Source organism: Apus apus, chromosome 10 (genome assembly GCF_020740795.1).
Source record: "Apus apus isolate bApuApu2 chromosome 10, bApuApu2.pri.cur, whole genome shotgun sequence".
Classification (NCBI taxonomy): Eukaryota; Metazoa; Chordata; class Aves; order Apodiformes; family Apodidae; genus Apus; species Apus apus.
This window is the reverse complement of record NC_067291.1, coordinates 10270814-10293381: the sequence shown is the minus strand read 5'-3', so window position 1 is coordinate 10293381 and position 22568 is coordinate 10270814. Positions and strand designations below refer to the sequence as shown.

At 40.2% G+C, this 22568-nt stretch overlaps 1 protein-coding gene across 11 annotated transcripts in view; it reads right to left on the bottom strand.

The window, feature by feature from the left end:
* Window positions 1-388: 388 nt before the first annotated feature.
* Window positions 389-22568, bottom strand: part of SEMA6D (semaphorin 6D) — a 224244-nt gene continuing 202064 nt past the window's right edge. For 7 of the 11 annotated variants that reach the window (XM_051628018.1, XM_051628014.1, XM_051628021.1 and 4 more), the window contains 18 exons: window positions 15076-15232; window positions 14601-14712; window positions 13947-14007; window positions 13781-13843; window positions 13591-13692; window positions 13284-13374; window positions 12887-13006; window positions 12339-12427; window positions 11365-11582; window positions 11125-11256; window positions 10777-10932; window positions 10520-10693; window positions 9677-9817; window positions 9502-9579; window positions 8588-8649; window positions 8186-8242; window positions 6208-6375; window positions 389-4119 (listed from right to left, as the gene is read on the bottom strand). In XM_051628018.1, the coding sequence (XP_051483978.1) occupies window positions 2825-4119; window positions 6208-6375; window positions 8186-8242; window positions 8588-8649; window positions 9502-9579; window positions 9677-9817; window positions 10520-10693; window positions 10777-10932; window positions 11125-11256; window positions 11365-11582; window positions 12339-12427; window positions 12887-13006; window positions 13284-13374; window positions 13591-13692; window positions 13781-13843; window positions 13947-14007; window positions 14601-14712; window positions 15076-15184 (3228 nt within the window). In that variant the 5' untranslated portion in view covers window positions 15185-15232 and the 3' untranslated portion in view covers window positions 389-2824. The remainder of the gene's footprint in view (window positions 4120-6207; window positions 6376-8185; window positions 8243-8587; window positions 8650-9501; window positions 9580-9676; window positions 9818-10519; window positions 10694-10776; window positions 10933-11124; window positions 11257-11364; window positions 11583-12338; window positions 12428-12886; window positions 13007-13283; window positions 13375-13590; window positions 13693-13780; window positions 13844-13946; window positions 14008-14600; window positions 14713-15075; window positions 15233-22568) is intronic. The other 4 variants (XM_051628024.1, XM_051628022.1, XM_051628023.1 and 1 more) reach the window with 4 other exon arrangements.

Below are 22568 nucleotides of genomic sequence, written 5' to 3'. Positions count from 1 at the left end.
CCAAAGCCCAGCTGAAGGCTGCATCATGCTCCAATGGAAGCTTCCTGTATTACGCATTTTCAAATTCAGTTGGTGTGTCAGATGGGCAACCCTGCCTCTGTGCTACACTCGATGATTGCTTGCCAGATGCTTTGCCATTTCCTATGTAACCCAGGCAGCTGAAGTCATCTCAGACACTCACCCTGTACCCACCTGCCTGGAGAACACACCTGGCAAGGAGCTGCAATGAGAATGGGAGGACACTGGTGCGCTCGCCACCTGCCAGTCCCTGGTAGAGGATCTCTGTGCCTCATGCACACACCTACTACAGGCAAGTGGGGTTTTTCCCTCTATTTTATTCCCAACAAAAACTGCACCTAAAATGTGTCGCTAATAATGAAATAGACACTTGTACATTGGAATATTTTATTTTGACTTTACATGCGGTGTTAAAAACCCAAAGAACGTAGTATTTACACATCCACAATACAAGTTTACAAGATATCTATACATGTTAAAGTACTCTATAGTATAGAGCAGCTTCATTTAAGGGTTACTTTTTTTATGCCGTACCATTAAAAAAGATACAATCTGCGTTTACCTTTGCACAAATGGATAAAGCATCTTTTATTATTAAATTAACAGAATAAGAACAGGTTGAATGTTAGAAATTTCAACATAAATACTGAGAGAACTCACATTACCATCTACAAGGCAGCACAATGTTACAGGAGGTTATCAGGGTTCACATACATTTATCTTTCGGTTTCACACACGTCTGTATTTATTAATTAATATTGGTAAGGTGAATTCGGATCAGTTTGTGTCTTTTGACAACTGAGTACATTTTTAATAGTTATTAATCTGTAGTGTTTTAGTTGCAAGGCAGAAGTGTTTAGGAGGAGAGATCATTGATTTTTGGATCCAGAGGTCTCAGGAAATAAATGTCCCTTACAGCCTTACAAGAAAAAATGACTACTTCTATCCTCTATCCTTTATCCTTTGTTCTGTAACAGAGATGCAGTTCTCAGTGACTAGCCTTTTCTCCCCTTTGAACACATAATATAAATCTCCACCGTCTCTGAAATCCATTGCAGTTATTTGTCCTGCTAATTCATGAATATTCCTCTGCCATGGTTATTTCTATAGTTATGTTCAATAAACAATGTGGTAGTGTGTAGTTTGCAAGCTAAAATAGCCATCTGTGTTGAACATCAGCTGCAAGTGGATACTATAAAACCTACTAAATAGCTTACACAACTTTAGCAGGTGTTCCATTACCCTAGAAACCTCATTTGATTTCACATTATAACTGTTTGATCCTTCAGAGAGCTGGAGTGGAATGTTTATCATGGTAAGGTGATTAAATGCTGCTGTCTTCTTGGATTGTAGGCTGCCTTTAGTTATCATTAATTATTTCTGCTTTTTATGTTTTTGGGGTTTTTTGGGTGCTTCTGAGAGGTTTTACAACTGGCACTTGCTATAGTGAGAACACATGACAGATTGATGGATTGATTTTTTTTTTTTTTAGTACTTTTATCATTTGCATGAATAAGGCACAAAATGCACAGATTCAGGTAAACTCACACAAAATATTTACAGAATATTGTCATTACCTGCATGACTTTGGAAAAAAAAAACAACAAAAAACAAAACCAAAACCCCTTACATTACACGACAAAAACAAATTGATTGCACTACTGTAGAGTTTTCACAGACTGCTTCTGCCAGGCCAATTAATGTTTCTTGTTTATTGACAAGAGTCTATCAGTGTGTAGGGTGTTATTAAATGCAACAAAACTGTAACCTTCTTTAGTTGCACAGGCCTTTGCCAAATGAATTGATTAGTAGCTGCCCTCAATGAGAAGTACAGGGGCTCAAGTTCACAGTGGCCAGGTATTGGATGGAGGCACTGTGGAAACACAGTCAAACTGCCCCGTTCCAGCCCACAACACTAGGTTTGAAATGCACAGCTCTGAATCAATAGCAGCACAACAGAGTTATGAAGAATTAAACACATCTGCACTCGTTCACTGGGTGACTTGTTCATCAAGGTGTTGTCATTCAGAAGGCTGGCAGAGATGCACAGTTCATCCTTAGCTGTCTCCAAACTGAACCCAACGGGCTGCAGAAGGCAGAGTCATCTGTTTGTTCAATCATGCTCAATGTAAACAATTCCATAGCATAAAAGATGCAATGGGAATCTAAGTACATCCTAGTGTGTACAGTAACACACACACACATCCACACACACACACGCACAGCTTTATCTGTGGCACAAACAACAGGCCACACACATGGAGAGATAAAAAAAAAAAGTAATGCTACAGTTGGGCCAGAGACTGAATTCCAGCAAATTATTAACCCAGATATTCATTGAGACATTACCATTTTCTGACATTTGTGCAAGAGGCAAGGTGAATGCATACATATTAAAATGTTCACATTTAATGGGAAGGACCACACCTAATGGCCATCTAAAATGGAACCCATTTTTCAAGTATTTGCTTACTGTTTTTTTTCCCCAAGAACTTCTCTTATTTTTAGCTATTTAGAACAGTAAAGTAGCCCCCACCCCATTGTGCTACATGTCTCCTTAGCTCCAAACAAAAGAAATGTAATGACCAGCACTTTCCTTTGTTTTTTGTGTTTGCTCTTAGTAAGTGCACAAAGTCTTGCAATAGCTACATGTGGCAAGACACAGATGTTGCTGAAATACAGACAGTTTCTTTGGCCACTTGGTTCTCTTTAGTAACAAGCAAGTCTCTGTCTTATGTGTCTACAACAAGATCATCTCACAACCTGTGGAGGTCAATGCCACACTCATTTTTAGCACAGAATTGTCCTAGTAACTGTATTTGTTCAGTGGTCTGACAGATGTTGTCTGAGGAACAAATGAGGGTTTTGGTGGCACGTCAGGTTTTAAGGAGGGTGTCCTCTTTATTCCTGTGCGAGGAAGGGTGCCGTTGCTCGTGTAGCTGCTTTGCCTGGACAAGGAAGGCTGGAGGTGAACGCTGACAGGTGTCCCTTGCATGTAGTCCATCTTTGTGCCTGCCGTGGGAGGCATGTAACCCCCGTGATTAACACTAGGCTGTCTGGATAATAAAACACCATTTGGTGAGTTTAAGTTTTTAGGAAGGGCAGATATTGAATGCCTTTGTGAAGAATTTTTATGGTAACCTCTCTGCCTTTCCAAAGAGGTCATTGGTACTTCAGGAGAGGTGGGAACATCCACTCGTTTTGCAGGGCTGTTTCTTGGAAGAGTTGATGGAGGAGAGTATAATGATGCCTCCCTGTTGGGAACCTTCGGTGGGACCTCAGACATATTTCCCATTGGATCCAGCATTAAAGTCTGGTGGGCCACTCCCATAATTGCTTTGGGATTACTAGTAGTTTCATTTAAGTGTTTTAGAAAATCATTCAGGGTGTTCCTGGAATCAACAGACCGCCTGTGGTCTCTTTTGCTGGATGGTCTTGTAAGTGGATGATCAATATGTTGCATCTTTTTGTCTGCCTTGTGTGCATTAGAATTTGAGAAAGATGTATTGTAATCATGGGTAGCATTGGGAAGAACGATGGCACTAGGAATATGTCCATGACTTAGAGGAGAGTGAGGTGGAGGACTGGAAGGAAAAAACTGAGGACTTTTGAGTGGGGTTTCCTTTCGTGAAGCGTTGAGGTTACTATGTACTTTGTCTGACTGACTCTTCATAGCCTGCAGAGTCTTTTGTTGAAGAACTGGTGTAGATTCAGGAGTTGGAAGTGCAGCTAATTCCGGAGGCTGACCCCTGTGGTCCATCATCATGGACTTTGTATCGCCGTTTGGCGGCAGCTCCTTTCTGCTAGTCAACAGGTTTGTGTAAAGTTTGGGTGAATCAATGTTTTGTTGATACTCCTTGACAGGACTGTCAAACAGCCCATTCAGTTTAGCAAAGCTCCCACTGGAGTCAGTGCAGGACTGGGCTGACTCCGCATCTTTGTGTATTTTTCTGGATTTCCGCACAAATATATCCCGGTAACAGTAAACGGCCACTCCCGCAATAAAGGCTCCCAGGACAAATGCAGCAAAGACACAAGTGATTAGGACATTCATATGTACCATTTGGTTGGACTCCCCTGATTGCACTTCCCACCTTACACCTGCAAAAGACATACAGTAGATCATAAATCCACATGTACACCACAGCAAGGTTTCAGAAGGCAGCCTCCCTCAGGGCAGTGTCTGTCAGGTGTTTGCAAGCGCTCTGTGTCTGGTGTCAGTGTAACTCCTGCAATCCACACCACTGCTGAATGCAAATCCTTTTATAAAGAAAGGTGACTGTGTGAGCACTGATCAGTCTAAATGAAGACTGTCCATTTCCTTTGCTACTGAGGATTGCTTGTTGAAGCGTCTCTCCTAGTACGATTGGTTTAGCCTGTACCCAAATTTCCTTTAAGGCTCATGAACAGGGGCTGTATGTTATTAACACTAACAATTTCTGCTCGAAAATTGAGGTTAGAAGGTGTTACTGGGCCAGACAGCAATTAATAACTTGTGGATGGATTTCTCTCTCAATTTTCTGCCCAACTCATTAATCAGTATCAAAAAAGAGACAGGATTATGCAAATGTTGTGTAAAACTTTATAATGTATGTACTGCATTGTTAACACCAAGGTAATGGTAATATGGTGCCAAACTTGTCAAGCAATGCATCCACAGGTTGCTAGCTGTGGAGTGCCACACCTTGCATTAGGTAAGTACCATTTTTGAACTTTAAGATTGTCATTCTATTAGAGCACTTTTTGTGGTTTTTTTTGGTCAATAATGAACACAAATACTTATATAATATATAAAAAAAACAACTTGCATGGCTAATTTATTAGAGAATAATTATAAATTAGAAAAATTTTAGTTTAGACTAAGGCACTAAATACTGGATTAGCTTTTTATTTGTGTATTAGCAAGCTCCTTTTGTTTTTTGAGATTTTAAAAGCAACCACAGACATCTTGCAGCTAAGACAATGTTAGTTTTTAATGAAAGTAATTCTGTTAAATATCCCACGGGATGTTAAAATGGAGAGCAAGAGGGAAGGAAGATCCACTTTTGTTAGACGCAAGGCCTTTGTATATCGTTAACGTTCAGGGTTCTAGGTTTTAATGGCACTGTGCAGAAGAAAGAAAACATGAGTAAAGCTCGTTAGTAGTTATGACACAAAATGTGATTTGGAACCAAGAGCAAATGGTAACAAAAACTGAAAGCAAGACAAAATAATTGCAACAAATTAAAATGACAAATGCACTGCTATAATGGCTGATAGGAAACCTGATATGTTTTGGTGAATGGTAATAAAACAAAAATGGTTTTTGGCTGGTGAGATTTTCAGTAAATACAGAATTGTGCAAACATGTCTGCCACCTGGCTATTCTGTGCTGATGAAGACTTGTGTTAAGTTTTGGTTATGGGACTGGAAGCTTCTCCATTTGGTTGACTGCAGAAGTCCTACTGAATTCAAGTCTTTGTTGCTGTAAGAGCCTAATCAAAGGGTCACTTAGCTGAAAGAATGGCTACAGAAAGATTAATTATATGCAGAATATCTTTCCTTCTGTGTTCAGCTTAAGACCCGTGTACATCTCTCCATGTATTGAGATCATCTGTAATGCGATGCTCATATCCTAAGAATAAAAATTCAGCACATCCTTACTGAGAACTGACCCATGTTCTCAAGAAACATGCTGCAGGCAGGCAGAGGTTTGGGATATGCATGGATCTGTCATGGAGCTGTGCTTTATCTTCTGTTCATACCCCCCTGCCCAAAAAAACCCCACCCACAACCCAAATGAAAACAAAACAAACCACCATTAGGCTCTTGTAAGCAACCATTCATGAGGACTAACAGTCTAATCCAAACTAGACTGGTTTGGAAACAACCACCAGAGAGGTGCAGGTAAGTCTTGAATGTAATTTTTTTTTAATGCATCCAGAATCTCCACTGATTTTTAAGGGGAGCTTTGGAACACTCCAGGAATAAGGCTGAGCTTATTACCAGTGTCTTGCATTATGAGCTCTAGGCAGCACTTTGTACACTTGCTAAAGTAGGTATGAAAAACATGGTTGCACTGTCTGTGTATTCACAGGAAATGGGTGTAAAGCACAGCCCAACAATCATGGCTGTTACATTTAAGCCTAGACCATGCTGAGATTATCAGGTTTCCATTCAGCTGCAACATATTCCCTGGTAAGGCCTTACCCTTTGGGACACCTGATAATGGATCAGAATAATCAGAAGTGTTTGGGTCATCTTGAACTACAAATTTCCGAGAGCCAGTCACTTTAGGTTTCCAGGAACCAATCACTTTAGGTGATATAACTGGGATACTTGCCATTGTGGTAATGGAAGCTGAGGAGAACTCCATGTCTGTGGTGGCAAACAGATTTTTATTAATGTGTATTACAGTCAGACTTTCCTCACTGTTTCATGGCACATCTAAGCTACAGCTGGAGACAGTATTTAATGGGAGTTACAGGTCAGAGCAAAATGTGACCCCCCTACACTCTGCAGAAGTACAGAGGACTGATTAAAACCAATTGGCTCAAAACTTTAAGTATGAAAAAAAAAAATATTAAAACATCAGCAGCTGGTAGCCAAAAAGCCAAAGTCAAACATGAAAGCAGTGCAAAAGTTAAAGTAAGCAACCGGTGGAGGTGAAAAGCACCACTTATTCTACTTAATTACTCACAACAACTCACTTGGCTGCCTTTTAAACATCTTCAAAAAAAAAAAAGAAGTTACTTGGAAAGATACACACTCATGACGGGTTATGCCTGAGAAACCAGATCAGCTCCCTCAGTGGTATTATGGTATACCAGGAACTGCTGAATGAGCCATTTCTACAGGTGGGGATGACAGGAATGTTTTTAACCTCTATTTTGTAATGGTTCCTAAGGAACAATGTTGCATAGATTCTGGCTCTGTAATACATTTGCTGAACAGAACTACCACAGTCTACATGAAAAATGCACATGAGGAGGAAACAGACCAAACTGGGCTTACAATCTGAAGGCTGCTTTGCACACTCAAGTATTTTCTGTTCACTGTCCCAGTAGATTTAGGCATGAAAGTCTGTGGCTCAAGATAAGAAATGTACTTCAAAAGCACGCTCATTCAGGACTTGAAAATAAGGTTCAGTTGTGTCTGTGTCCTAAAACCTAACTTTGAAAATTAAGTAAACACTCGTGCAAGCAATGTAGCATTTCCATGTAACACTGTTTCTTTTGTTTTGCTTTCCAAAGTGAGCCCCTAACTTACATTCTGGGTAAATTGATCTGGAAAATAGTTGTCTTAAACATTACTTCCTGTCAAGTTATGCAAGTAGCATCAGAAACCAAAACACAAAATAACGTTCTTGTTGCACTCTTACAGATTTAACATATTAATAGATTATCTTCATAGTTGTCAGTCAGAAATGTCTGAAGGCAGAGACCAAGTGCTGCGAGCAAAGACTGGAAAGTAAGGGCTCAGTCTTGCTCCTGTTGAAGTCAACACAGTTTCTGCTTTTGAGTTCTATAGAGGTGCACTTGGTCTTGGCTTCCTGAGCACCAGGGGCTAGAGGTGAACACACTATTAGAAAAATCACTGAAGGAGAAAAGGATGTGGAAGTCCATCTACTAACAATGCATAAAGTTCTTCCTAAGCCATCTTTGTCTATACAAGTCCTCATTAAGCTACACAGTTTGTGATGTTAAATTTTCCATTAGCACAAACTACTTAAAACATTTGAAAAATATAGAAATACACATTTTTAGGAAATGTGTATTTGTGCAAAAAGCTTGCTGGGAAAGAAGGAAAAGGAAAGGAGAAGCGAGGAGGAAGATGATGAAATTCTGCCATTCATCTACTAGAGATGACCAATAGGGGAATTCACAAATGCATGGCTAGGGATAAAGAGTAAAGCTCAGTGGACTTTCGTGCAGTGAAGATGTCATCTATGTTAATCAGGCTCTTTAATAAAAGATGTCTCAATAAATAATGAGCTGTTAACATGCGGCTACACAGGGTGAAGTGCTGAGTGAGAAGAGTCTGACTATCTTTACCATCAGTGGGAACATGAGTAAAAGCACAAAAATGGAGGACTGCCAACTGTGCAAAAGGACGGAAAAAAGGGCTGAAAATGCTGAACTGAAGGAAAGTAAAGGTCATTAATTCAAAAAAATTAAAAAAAACTAACCAGATGTTGGGTCGCCAAATATTTTGTAATCTGGTGTAGCTGTAGTAGGCAAAATTTCTAAAAGAATTAAAGGAACAAGTAATCAGTAAAAAGTAACAAAAAAAGAAAGCAAAAGATCTCAAACCTGAGTAATGGAAAATAAAAACTAAAATATTACTGGTTATAAAAAATAAATTCTTCAATACTTTGCTGTAGACCCCATAGAGTTGTAAACTGGTGAAGGAAAGACAAAACTCTGCCACCCAGGACCAAAAAGCTCAGCATCGTGAACATTCTTATAACACCAGGTGATGTGTTCATCATGTTACTGAAAAGCTCATCATAAATTTAACATCCACAGTGAGGTGTGGCCACAGACTGCTGGTGAGACATCCTGAACAAGCAGCAATGACTGTGCCTTACCGTGGCAGTCCCCAAGCTGCGCTGTGTTGCCGTATTCGACATCTTGTACATATCCCCCGGTGCTGTGGGTGTATGAAAGAAACAAAGAGAACCTGCAATTACCAGTATTAGTAGGGAAACAAATGGGGTGGGTGGTTTTTTTTGTTGTTGTGTTGCCTTTTTTTTTTCTTTTTCTAGAAGCAGCTGAGAACAAGGGTATGGTCCAAAAAATTGTTTTACAAAATGCACAAGTTAGTTATAACCAGGCTTTTAAACTCTATATATGTGGTTATGCCAGAAAATAGAAAATAAGTCCCTTTTTCCAGCAACTTTGTCGTGCCTCCTACATTGGGAGTGTCCTTGGGTTTAGACACAACCAGCCAATTATACTAGTTGAAGATGGCAGTGACTTCCTACAAAGGCCTCTTTTTAAGATACAGCTGCTAGTGCACCCTACATTACAGACTTGATTTATGCAAAATGCCTTTGGTATGCATATATATCACCCAGCTACAGTGTGGAGGCAAAATCTTACTCTTTTTCCACTTTGAATCCTGTGCTTTCATATTTGCACTTGACTGTGCCCTGCTTGTGAGCACAACTGGGAGAAGATACTGTGTACTGTCCTCTCTGAGCTGCTCAGGTTTGCAAGCAGCAATTTCTTGCCTTCCTACTTCCAACTGCTCTTCTCACAGGTCTGCTTGTCTTCCCACACATGTAAAACTCCCACTGAAAGCAAGTCTTCACCTAGAGACTGCAGAATTGGGTCAGACTTCAGCATTCTGTTCTCTTACATATACTGCACACTGAAAAACCACCCCTAAAAGAATGGAGATATATTAATTGAGTGCAAGGGAACAGGCAGAGGATATGAGTTCAGGGGGTCTATGGAGCATATGGAGAGCTGCTGGGCTAATTCCAAAAGCAGTACTTACAGTGAGTCTGGTGTCACTCGTCCACAGGTCTCATGGTCTAACCAGCCACAGTATGGGTCCCGTGAAGCAATACATGCCCTTGCAAGAGAAAAACCCCAAAATCATGCATTTTTTTTACTTCCTTCTCAAGGAACGTTACTGCCCTTCTGAGGAGGAGTTAGGAATGTGGACGTACTTTTTACATGATCCATGACGCTCACACCGACTCAGGGGAATTCTAATGATGCAGCTGGAGAATGCCACAAACAGAGCATGGTGGTCTCTATCCAGCTGAAGGGAAATGACTTTCCTGTCCTCCTCGCTCTCAGTGTTACACCTGTTAGCAAAAAAAATGGGAAGCCATTATTTTAGTAACTGCAAACATTTTATTTACTTACATACTTTTACATATATATAAATGTAACCTACTCATCTTTGCTGAGTGCTTTCTAAAAAAACCTAAAGGTTAGCAAATGCCAGCTTCTGGCTGTTTTTTATAGCTAGGTGACAACTTCGCTGAACTATGTAGGAAAAAAAAAAAATCCAAATCAATTTTCTTTGTTCTCTCAGTTGGCATAAATACGTCAACCAAGCAGAACAGGAGTTCTGTATTGGACGCCTGTAGAGTCTAATTGGAAGGCTTCCATTCCTGAATTCTTTGTGCCAGAAAAAACAAAATTATTAGATGTAGTTTATAGATTATTGGCCACTCTTGAGAAACCCTCAAGATAAGCTCACATCATTTCTTTTTAACAGCAGCAGATAGTTCTGACATCTCATGTTCAGGAAGAAGTGTATCTATTTGCAGAACAATCAGACTGTATCACTGACGTCACTGGAATGAAATTAGGTTGTTCACTCAACCCATGCAAAATGGCAAGTGACCACATAGTTTCAGGTTATTCAATGTGAGGAACACCGTGAAATGACACACAAGTGGTGATGTTGGTGATAATGAGTCGGTTTTTGCTTGCCATCATTTTTTTTAGCTAGGTACCAAGGACTGGATGAAGAGCTTGGGTGTTCTGGTAATACTTACTTTGCATGGTTATATGCTTCAATCTCTTCCAGTAATACGCTGTCATTCAAAGAAAAAGGCCTGGTCTTAGCCAAGATTTTAAGTACTATTCCTGCTTCAGAGCCAACAAATATGACTGTGTAGTTCTGGTAGGGTCCAGCAGCATGGTCTACAGCAATTGCTGTCAATCTGTATCTATCAAGACCAAAAGGTGTGTCATTAACAGTGTGTTTTCTTGTGCTTCTCTGCATAGGTGTTGTTTTTGAGCAGTGTCTTACCTGACGCGTGTTTTGGTAAACCAGGGCTCCTCAACCAGGGAGGGAACAGCTGAATCCATCAAAGGATGAGATTTGATGAAGGAGAGTGTTTCGTCTGGGAAATCAATGGAGGTTTTGTAAGCCTCTGCTAGGCCGTGTTTTGCACAGCAGCCAGGTCTGAAAGGAGAACAGCAGTGTTTTTCTCTTGGTATTTTAGTTAATGAGAGAAGGCAGCCTGCTAATGAGCATCCTTATGGCTGAAGTGTAAAGCTCTGCTTTGTTTTTTTACCTGACAAGATGCTCAGAGTGCAGCTGATTTAAAATAGTTCTTTAAAAGGACAATATTATGGCATCATGAGTACGTTTTACCTTGGCTTTGGTACTTTGTCTTCAGGTACAGCTGTCCAAACAGAGTCAGGAGTCTTTTGTTCTTTAAATCTCCCTTTGAAGACTTTCTCAATGTCATCCATGCTGAAAGCACACACTGCTGAACCAGGGATGCTACAAAATTAGAAAAATAGTTGCAAGAACTCAGACTACAATGGCACCAATTTCTGTGTAAGACAGAAACAGGGAACTACCTTTGATGTAAGGTTGCTCATCTCTCACCTGTTAAGCTGTGTGGTGAATACACCGACAACAGTGGGGACTCCATTGATTTCTATGATGTCTGTGATAGACTGCAGAACATCAAAGTAGAAGAATGAATCCCCGGGAACGGAGCAGTTGAGCCGGGCTTTCAGAAAGGATGTCCAATGTTTTTCCAGGACTCTCTGGGACCCCCCCATGTCATTTTTGCATATGCGTGCCACACGGGAATACACAGCCTGTGAAGGGCAAAAAAAAAGAAAAAGAAAAAAGGGAGAAAGGCTTGAGAGATGCAAGGAAAACAGAGCTTGTTTCTGAGCTGTTAAAGCACCAAAGTCAGTGCTGCTAACAGGAAGCTGCCATGTCTCTGCACAGAAGGGATGAAAGCAAATGGTGTTTAGCTCGCAGCGCACAAACATCTTGACATATCACCAAGCAAATGCAACTCTGCAGCTTGGCCCCACCCTTTTTTCCCTTCAAAATCATGGTGTTAGTAAGATTTAAAGACTTTCATTAACCACGTGTAGAAGATTTAATAATTTATCATTGAATATCCTTCCACAGTGAGGCATGAGTATTATACTTTGTACTGGTATGCCTGAATTATTCAATAACCAGGGAAATAAGAGAAACTTCTTTGAAGCTCTTCTTTTGTGTTGTTTTCTTTTGTTTCTTTAATAGGCATGAAGAGACTCCTCAGATTTTCCATTACTTGCCAGAAGTGTTAAGGCAACAGAAGTACTAAAAGGTACCTGTAGTGAGCTCGCCTCACAGCAAGGCACAGAGAACTGAAACAATTTTTTGGCTGAAGAATGCACTGTTCTAGTTCTCTCTTTTTTTACCCCTTGTAAATTTTCATGATAGGAAAACTGTTTGAACTATGTGGTAGTCCCTACTTGATGTCACAAACTGTGCTTTGTACTGATATGGCTGTAGGATGATGTTGTTCTGCTGCGATTCGTAGCTACCTGACAGCCTGCTGTGATGACACCTACCTTGCCTAAATTATTGTGCTCTACAGCAATTTCTCGGAAGAAGAAATAAACGTAGTTCCCGTATTCTATGGCGTGGAGGAAGTGTGGCTCTGTAAGAAAGAGCAAGGAGAAGGTTACTTCAAAGAACAACTCAATGGGCACACGACACTGACCAGGCTGTGTGACTTGGCGGCTTCTCCACAGGCCCACACCAGCTAACATGGGCTCCAGTCTTCCAGATACTTTAGGATGTCCAAATACGGGTGCACTGGAGCTTAAATGAACTTGAAGTCTTTATTGTTGGCTAATGGACTGTAAAAAGGCCTCAGAGGAATTGCATTTCAGCTAAGGTATTTTGTTACTGCAGATTCATTCACTGATGTATTCAACCAAAAATTTGCTTTAATTGTATTAAACTGCTTTCTTATTGTAATCAAACTGCATTGAAAGCCACCTTTATGCTGACATTGTAGCATATGTGTAAAGCACGCTGGCTGTGAATTACCTGACCCTCTGTGCCACTGAAATTACATTTGCCATGTGTATGGGAAAATACTCCTCCAAATTACCTTTGATCCATTTGGAATCATACTTTATTGTTCTTAGGGCAGATCCATCCCCCATGCTGCGATAAATAACAGCATCACTTGCCAGGAAATCTGCTACTGTTGCCGAATACAATTTTCCATCTAAAACGGAAGTTGAAAACGTGGTATTAAGAGGCCTTTAATAATCTACAGAATTCTGACTAGCCTGTATTTTTCCCCATTCCTTTACTGCCACTCTTCCCCAGATTGCTGTAACCTATTTATTAAAAGGTCAGCTTCTAATCCTTTGGAGGCCCTTTAAAAAATTTAAGAGCAGGGGCACCATGACACCTTTAGCTTTCCTGTGCTGGCTTTAAAAGCTCTCCGGCTCCTTTGCTGTCATTAATCATTTAGACTCATTACAAGCAAAAGTTCTTACCAGCAAAGAGGGCGACATTGGTTTGTCTGGCATCAAATGGGCATCTTGCCAAACCACTAATTTCCTCCCCATCATACTCTAAGGTATTCAGCTAGAGAAGAAAAATAAATGGGTGATAGACACATTTCTGTTTTGCATCCTGGCACAAAAGCATAACATTGTCTTTCCAGAAAACTTAATTCAGCACATTGGCTTCTGTTTTTATTTCACCTTGAATCACTCTCCAATCACACTGGATGTATTTGCTGCAGCATAACTAGTGCAAGCAAATCCAGTGACAGATTAAAGACATTTTCAATATTCTTACCCGATAGTATCTGCACATAGGGTTAAATGCATTTGTTCCACAGACAAACACCATCTCATCATTTCTTGGAACAAAGACTTTAATGAAGTTATGGCATTCATCCTGAAAAGAGAGTAAGATGTATTAATCGTAAACTTCACATATATAATAAATATCAGTGGTGTTTTTCTGTAATGTATGTTAGACTTACTTTATGCTTGCCTTTCATAGCACAGTTCTCTCTGTCCTGCTGCCTTGACCTCCATGTTAATTTCTGTTAAACCAGAAAAGAACATTGTATTTCCTTTCCAGAAAATCTTTAAAAGGTTAAACCCAAAGGAAATAGCTGCCCCTTGCCAGCACCTGTACTTACTCACCTTGCTTGGAGTAACTTCCAATTTTGGAACTTCATTTAAGTTTACAGTGTAAACTTGGTCCCTGTTTGCAAAGAGCAAAAAGACACAAATTCATTGTCATTGCCATTATTTTTGCTAAGATAAATCTATTTTTAGAATATCTTCTTACCCCAGAAACTTCTATGAAATGCTTATGGATTTTCTGTGTTTAATACAAACTGGAGAAGGTTGGTCACGGGCAACACAGAGTGGTTTTGATTTTTATTGGCGTGGCCCTTAGATAGCACCTACAGTCTCCAGCTCTCCACCCCTGTCTTTCCATTCTGTGGAAGACTCATCTGGACTATAAATATTCAAGTGCATTATCCTCACTTCCTACATCCTTGATGTGTCAGTCCAAGTTTAAAAGGATCAGGAGAGGTTTTTATACAGGCAGCAATATAAAAGAAGGAAAAGAGTATTTGATCATTGGTTTTAGCATAACTACAGTAACTGCAGCCTTCAAATCCAATTTTCATGCACTGGCCATAGATATGGAATATTTCTCTGGTAAGTCCTCCCCCAGTTCTAATTTTTATCGTGTTCTGCAGATTTTTCTAAATGAATTTTGCATATAAATGCAAAATCAGAAGAGAAAAGAATTTTAATCTAATGAACTGAGTGAAGGAAAATTACCTGCCAGCAATATAAAGTGTGTCTCGAATTTTCAACATCAGTTGGAAGTCCAGTCTGTGCTGAGATTCATTGCCTGAAGGGCGTCCTCTAAATACTGGATATTGCCTTGAATCTGCAAGTAAAAATGGGCTACACCATCACTCAGGATTATAGAGCTAAAGAATCAATATATGGCATTGATTAGCTGTATATACTAGGTGTAGAAGGGTTTAAACTAAATTCCTTGAGTAATGTCTTGAATATAAATGAGAAAAAGATGGCTAATGTCAGCAAGTGTTCTTTTTCCTGAAGTTATTGCTGTATTTGATTGCTTTTTTAAGAAAATGATTAAGTGTTCTATTAAAGATACAAAGCCAGTAAACACATTTCAATTTGAAAGAAAAGAGACTTTTTTTTTTTTTAACTTCCCAAGAAAAAAAAAAAAAGACATTAAAACTTTTTCCCCAGTGCTTAGCACCATTTGCAGATTACTTACAGTGGTAGTCAACAACATTAATAGGGTCCTCATCTTCAGGGAAGCTGACAGCTTGGCACTGGGACAGACTCATTAGCATCATGGAGGCACAAAGCAGAGGAAGCCTCATGGCTGGTGAAAGATGAGTACTACCTTTGTGGTAACACTCTTTAACTACCTGGAAAACAGGAACATGCCAGTGAGATTTCCACAGCACAGGAAAGCAAACGTGGTTTTTTTCCTATTGTATTTGAGCACTGGCAGCAGTGGACTAAACTGGCACTTATGGAGGACTCCTGTAGTACATCGATGGAAAACTGCTTCGTGACATATCCCTACTCAAAGCTGCTCTGAAACATAATGATGTTTGCTAATTTTTAGCTGGATTTACAGGCATTCCCAAAGAAGCTGATGACTGTCAGCCCATTTAATTCTCAGGAATCACGAACAGAACATGCAGGCTGCTGACCTGGCAAGAAAAAATTGTCAAAGTTGGGATTAGAATTTTAATTAAACTGCAATCTTTTTCCATCTCCTCTATTACTGAATGTCATCCAATAAAACCCTTTCCCCATAAAATACCTAAATCTTATCCACAAAAAGTCATGACACAAACAATCTGTCTGAACATCCACGCCATGCCTTAGAATTATAGCTTGTTTCCAGGCTGTACCACCATCATACGGAGCCTGGTATGCTCACTGCCAAAGACCTTCTGTCTAGGACCAGAGACTTGAGGCTGTGCCTCGTGCAGTGATTTACACATGTGCAAAGTAAACATAAAAATGCTGCCTCTGCAGTGTGACAGTGCTTGTGACATGCTTTTCAAAGATGACAAGAGATTCAGCTGGGGACACAATGTGGAACTGTGTTCCCAAGATGCCACTTTCCCCCTAATTCTATTTGTTTCTGTAGAAAGCAAGCACCTTCAGAGACTCACGGTGTGTGGCTTTTTGTGTGTGTGCTCTATAGATTACACAGCACATATTATGACAGCACCACAACATTACAGAATAAAGCTTTTAGGAGGGGAATGGAAACATAACTTCTCCAATTAAACCACAGGGATATTTTAGTGAGCAGAATGTAACTACTCAAGTTGCAATTTGGGTAGGATGCAAGAAAATGCATCTCAAAGTGAAATGCAATCCTTAATGACCACAAGTGGTCTGGGCAGGGGTCATATTTCTCATTAGAAACCTGGCAAATGTAGTATTATTCCCTCCTCCAACCTTTTGGAGGCATTCATTCAGCCCTGATTCACGGGTCAGAGTTTTGAGTCACCAGCTCAATGCCTCCCAGTTGCTGGAATTGGTTATTAAACTCTTTGTCTAAACAGAAAAAAATAAGCCTTACCATTTTAATGTTTCAGGAATTGCTGTGAGATGTACACAGTGCCAGCACAAAGTGCCAGGCCCGGTCCAGCAAAGCACATAAGTATTAATCATTTAATAATTTGAAAAGCAATTAAAAAAAAAAAAAATCCCTTCATCACAACACTTAACCTTTCAGTAATGTTTGCTGGGGATTGAAAATACTGTGTTTGTTAATTGATACTAAGGTTGGCTAGGGGCAGGGCTTCTTCCTTCCACAAGGCTGCTGAGCTCTGTCAGTTCAGACTGGACTGTGTGAAGAACGTAAAGGCTGATAATCTGTAGTGGGGGGATGGGGGTGCTGCCTGAATGCCTGTCCATTACGGACTGACCTGAAAAGATGCATTTTCTACTGTTAATGATATTTCTGTATCTCAGTCCACCAGTCCAGAACGAATGGGCTGTGCTCTTAGTCAAGATTGATGAGTGCAGTGGTTAATAAACACTAATGATTCCTGGCACTTTCCCTCTGCTCTTCGTTGTCCTGACATGGCCCCTTCAGCTGAAGCATCCTGCATTAAATTACTAATGAGCAAACTTAAAACAAACTGGAATTAATAAAGTTAGTCAAATTAGTTCTTTCTTTTGAACGCACCATTACAGCAAAGTCCTGCAGCACAGTGGCTCTCCGACACAATAACAAATCATGAATGCTTACACAATCTTTTTTTTTTTTTTTGTCTTTTTTTCAAGAAAAGCGGGCTCCAAATATCCAACCCATTGCTGTCCCAGTGGAAGAAGAGAAAGGGGAGACACATAAACTGTAGCTTGAGTCAGTGCACAGTAACATCTACAAGGTGCTCAGTAAAAGTCCTTGTTTTCTAGAAGAACAAATTAATACAAATTGCAAAGAGCAAGAAGCTCTATCAGCCATGTAGGTTTAGTTACCATAGAAGATGAGGCTGTTCATGGCCCTGACATCATGACTCAAAGTGACCCTGGCCTCCCTGCAACATGTGCATGGCCTGCAAACTGTACAAGTTCTGCCAGTATGAAGCATGGGCATGTATTGGGAAGTTTCTTTTTTCTCCTCTTTTCCTTCCAGTAGTCCTTCTACGAAGAATTCACTGGGGCAACAACTACGAAACGTAAATGTAACCTGCCTGACGAAGGCAGATCCTGTCTTCTGGGCTTGAGGAAATGGCTGCAGAGAACAAAAGGGCCACTGGCTGTGTATCGGACACAACAACTGTGACCTAAAACCAAACTGCAATAAAACCAAAAAGGAAAAAACTGAAATGCTGGGTAAGCAGCCCTCAATTAGATGAAGACTGAGGGTGGGGGGGTATACTAAAACAAGGCAAAGATCTGTTAATGTAAAACCACAGGTTGTCTCTCCCTGGAGATCACTTCCAGGGCAGAAACAAACAAACCCAAATCTCTGAATATACTCCAGAGATTAACTCTGTGAACATAGAAGGTGGGAACGGTTTAGTTCAGCAATCTCTTAACTAAATATCACCTGTCAAAAGTCTCTATCAAAGAAAATGTCTCCATCTGCATGAAGCACAGACCTTTGTCATGGCAGGAGACAAAATCAGATAGAGAGTTGGACTAGATCAGCAAACTTGAGGTAATAACTTCTTGCCAGCCAGGTAAGAAGTACAGATTTATTATTTTACTTGTTAAAATATTACTTGGCCTAGTGGTAGGGTTCCCTGCTCATCGCAGGGGGGTTAGAACTTGATGATCTTTAAGGTCCCTTCCAACCTTAATGATTCTATGGTTACAAGAAAATGAACAGTAGCTCTGATTTCTACCTACACATGAAAAGAAAATGCACCTGCTTTAAGGGGCATTTAAATGCACTTTTTAGCTGGCTGGACACAGGCCTGAGATCAGAGCCGCTGAAAAGAGAACAAACTCAGAAGAACAGCTGTTCCCTCAATAATCAGAAAAATGGGCTTCATCTAGTCCTTGGAACAGGGGTTTATGACAGTCAGGTACATGCTGCTGGTAGACACAGATAGGCTGGTGTGAAAGATGTAATTCTTATCACGTTCAGACCTTCTAATGGAGGCCACTACTGGGGACTACAAATAACAATGCTGAAGTATCTGTTTGGCCCAGAATAGCTGATTATGAAATGCTGGCAATGTCTACCTTCAAGAAAATGCAGGAAACAATCATATTCTGGGTCTGATTATGTCCTCCCAGCCAGGATGCAGGCCAGTCTTTGATTAATTTATCTTATAAATGGCATTCCTAGCATTTAGGCTAGGAAACAATTCATGGCAAGTGCAATGTTTGGAAATTACCATATTGCTGTCCTTGTTTTGAAGAAGCGAATTGAGGCACAGATGAAGGCTGAATTTGTGAGCAAGACCAACCACCAAAAAAGCCTTTTCAAAGGATCTGAGCTGCTCTGGGTCATACAAGGTCATTCCCTGCAACACAGGCAAATTGGCCAGTATTACCTAGGTGGAAAAACTAGTAACAGATCAGAGATCTTCTGGCCATTTGGTCTATGCCATAACTAGTTGTGTCTGAAACGCAAAAAAATAGAGATATAAGTATTAACTATTGGTACAAATCCAGACCAGTAGAGGACAACAGCCTGACTGAAAGAGGCCTCTGGGTGAGTGCTGTTGGTCAAGTGGAAGACAGGCAGCTGCCCTAAGTAATAAACTGATTTTTTGTGGCTGGCACCTTTCAATCTCAAATATGAATCTCATCCTTCAATTCCTGATTGGGGGAGTCCAGAGAAGCAGGATATAATTTCTGTTAAAATATGAGTCCTCCTTCAAACAATCACACATGAAGGGGAATAGGCTGGTGTTTCTCACCCATTAATCTACTGCAGCCTTTGACAACACACTGGTGACACTCCATCAATCATCTTTCCATGCACTGCCACGTGAAAGGAGAGGGGGAAGGGAAAGAGTATTCAGCCAGCTGGAGAGAAGCAACACATAAAATAGCTTCAAACCAGACTGATGCAATATCTCCTATTATCTCAAAATAAATAAATAAATAGTCTTAACAATCTCCTTAACATAATAAATCCTTCTCAAAATACTATGCACAGAAGCAGCACGGTATGGCTAATCCAGGCTGAGGTTCAAGACAGGTCAGAACAGAAGATGTATCCTAAAAGTTAGTTTACTTGGGGAGAGTTTGGCAAGATAGGGAAAAAGGCTGCAATAATAAAAGCTGGAAAACGGGCACAAACATGAAAAGGCTTAAATTAGTTGATTGTCTTCTTTCTGCACCAGATACAGGGCAAAACCAGCCTGTTGGGTGAGATCAAGGATCTCTGTGCTTGAGTGTATGGATTCACCATGATGTTGAGGGGGACAGGCAGAACTGTTTAGCAATATGCTGAGCTCAGTCAATTTATATGATGTGGTTTCCTACGATCCCAAGTGACTGTTCCTTCCTGCATGCAAATGGCTCCCTGAAGAGCACTAATTAGTGCAAATGCACTAACTAGTGCAGATCTGAGATGGTACATTCTGGAATTTTGAGTGTGAAACCACTCTAATAAAAAGATTAAAATCAAATAAAAACTTTGTGCTGCATGTTCACAGATGCTCAACAAGTTTCTTGTGGCCTACAGCTCAGATTTCAGTTCCTCTTTTGGATGGAGAGCAAAGCAGATCCTGTGCAACACTCAGCAACTTCCACTCAACTTAGCCCTTCAGACAACTGTCTGGTGAAGGTCACTGCATCCTTGGACAGTGGCTTCAGTGCATTTAACAGCTGGCCAAGTCAGTACTTAGAAGCTCTTTAACCAAAAGACCACTCAAAAAAGCAAAGATCTGTTGGCCAGGCTAGAGAAAGTCAGATTTCACTCGCAACCAAATGAAAGTTGTAAGTCTCAGAATAAGAACACAGTTGTGTTTAGCCCTCCCTCCCCCCCTTTTATTTGGATGCAAAGGACTAGTGTAAAAAGGTTAAAAATATTGTTTACTACAGCCTCAGTAATTATCTTCTGATGTAAAAACTGCTTATGGTCTACTTACTACAAGCTGAGAAACACTAAAGAAGAAGGGTCTGGTTCAAATCCTAGGCTTCATGAAGTTTAAAGGTGTGCTGGCAGTGACTCTGCTTTAGGGGGGCCGAGGATTTGCACATGATGATGGTAACTGCTACCAGGTGGGAGAAGTCCAACTTCTTAAGCCAGTTGCAGAGGGAACAGCTTGCCAGTAAGGAGCTGGTGGCAGGAAATGAGCTGTGCTTCACTTGTGCATAGGAGGTTGTTGCTGAGTTTTGGTTTGTCAAGCAGGTAAATGTTTTCAGAAGATAAAACATTTAAAAGAAAATACATGAAGGTGGTACTGGCCACCTTTAGTGGTATCCTAAACCTGCTGTAGAAATATGTGCATTGGCAACCATGGATGCAGTAGAAGATTCACTCAGAATGGCACCTTATCCTTACTGTGCATGGGGCAACCAGACTAAAGTGTAATTTGGTAGTCAAAACATGAAAATACATAATTTTTGTAGCATCCAAGCCAAAATTTCAGACAAGTATGGCCCAGGGTCTGGTGGCCTGAACTCTAGAGAGGGAGCAAACAATTCTTTGTCCTACTTCAATTTTTTTGGTCTTGGTCATTTTTTTTCTGTGTCTCACTGTGTGAAATGGGTATAAAGAGTAATTTGCTTACAAGCCAGAAAGTATTCCACATAGTATGCAATGTCTGCCTTAAAAATCTGTATCTGTATAGTATGTATTATATGAGAAGCAGGGGATTAGATTCCCATTTTAGGTCATATCTATACATAGGATTTCAAATGATGCAATTGCCTTATAGTGTGGTAAGTCTTCCCAGAACAACAGTACAACAGCCAGCATCAATGCAACTGTGATGTTATTTTTAATTTTCTTTTCCCAAATGTATAAATGTGTTCCTTCTAATGAAGGCTGACTTCAGTAAAGTTGCTGAAGGCAAGGCCTTGACACGGGGCCTTGACAATCTCAAATCTCAGAGATTGTCTATGATGTGATACTGTACTATTCCAGTGTCTAACCACTCTTTCTGTGAAATTTTTTTTCCTAATGTCCAGTCTAAACCTGCTCTGTTGCAGCTTGAAGCCATTCCATCTTGTTCTGTCACTAACCACCTGTGAAGAGACCAGCACCAACGTCTCTACAATGACCTTCCAGGTAGTTGTAGAGACTGATGAGGTCTCCCCTCAGCCTCCTCTTTCTCAAATTACGCATTCCCAGCTCCTTCAAGCGTTCTTCAAAAGATTTATTCTCTAGGCCCTTCACCAGCTTCGTTGCCCTCCTCTGTACTCGCTCCAGCACCTCCATATCTCTCTTGAATTGAGGTGTCCAAAACTGGACACAATACTCCAGGTGTGGCCTCACCAGTTTTCCAACCTGAATAGTTCTATGATTCACCCACATTATGAAGTTTGGTGACGGACTGCTCCAGCTAATTATCAAATAACACATGAAAGTATTTGTGGTTATAACAGCAGAAACATACTTAATTATTTTAGTCCCTTTTAGAATCTTACAGCATGGTTTTGTACAAATAAATAGATAAGAAAAACTGCTTCTGTCCTATAAAGGTACAGTCAAATTGAAACTTCCAGTATATAGTCATCCTTACTCTCTATAACAACTTTAAATTTTCTGCACCTCTGAAGGAAAAATTAGGATATTTGGACTGTGATATTAATTGAGCAAGAAAGCACACATAACAAGTCTGTCATTTTAAGATAATACTTGACTTCTTTTAAAGATTCTACATTAACACTTCTTGATCTTTGGCTAAGTAAAAAAGGTAGTTTAATATTAAAGTGATGAAACTCTACCACTGAGTATCACAGCTTTCATCTTAATTGGCTGATGGTATTGCTAGTTACACTTCAGTTGTTTGCAGGCTTTTAACATTACAGAAAGCGCACCCTTCTTGCTGACAGAACACCTGCAAAATGGATAGGGTGATTTTTAATGATGCAAGTGTTTAGTGGTTGATTAGATGCACTTTGAGGGCTAAATTCTCCCGTGATCAAAAATTTACTTGAACACAAGGTAGTTTCAGCAGGAAAGGAAATAAAATGCTGAGCAAACCGTAAGTGATTGCTTCAATTATGTTTATTTTAAGTTAATTTTTGAGACTGAATGTTAACTACCTTCCTTTACCAGGTTGACAGAAAAGCCCTCCAGCTGAAATGAACCTTTGA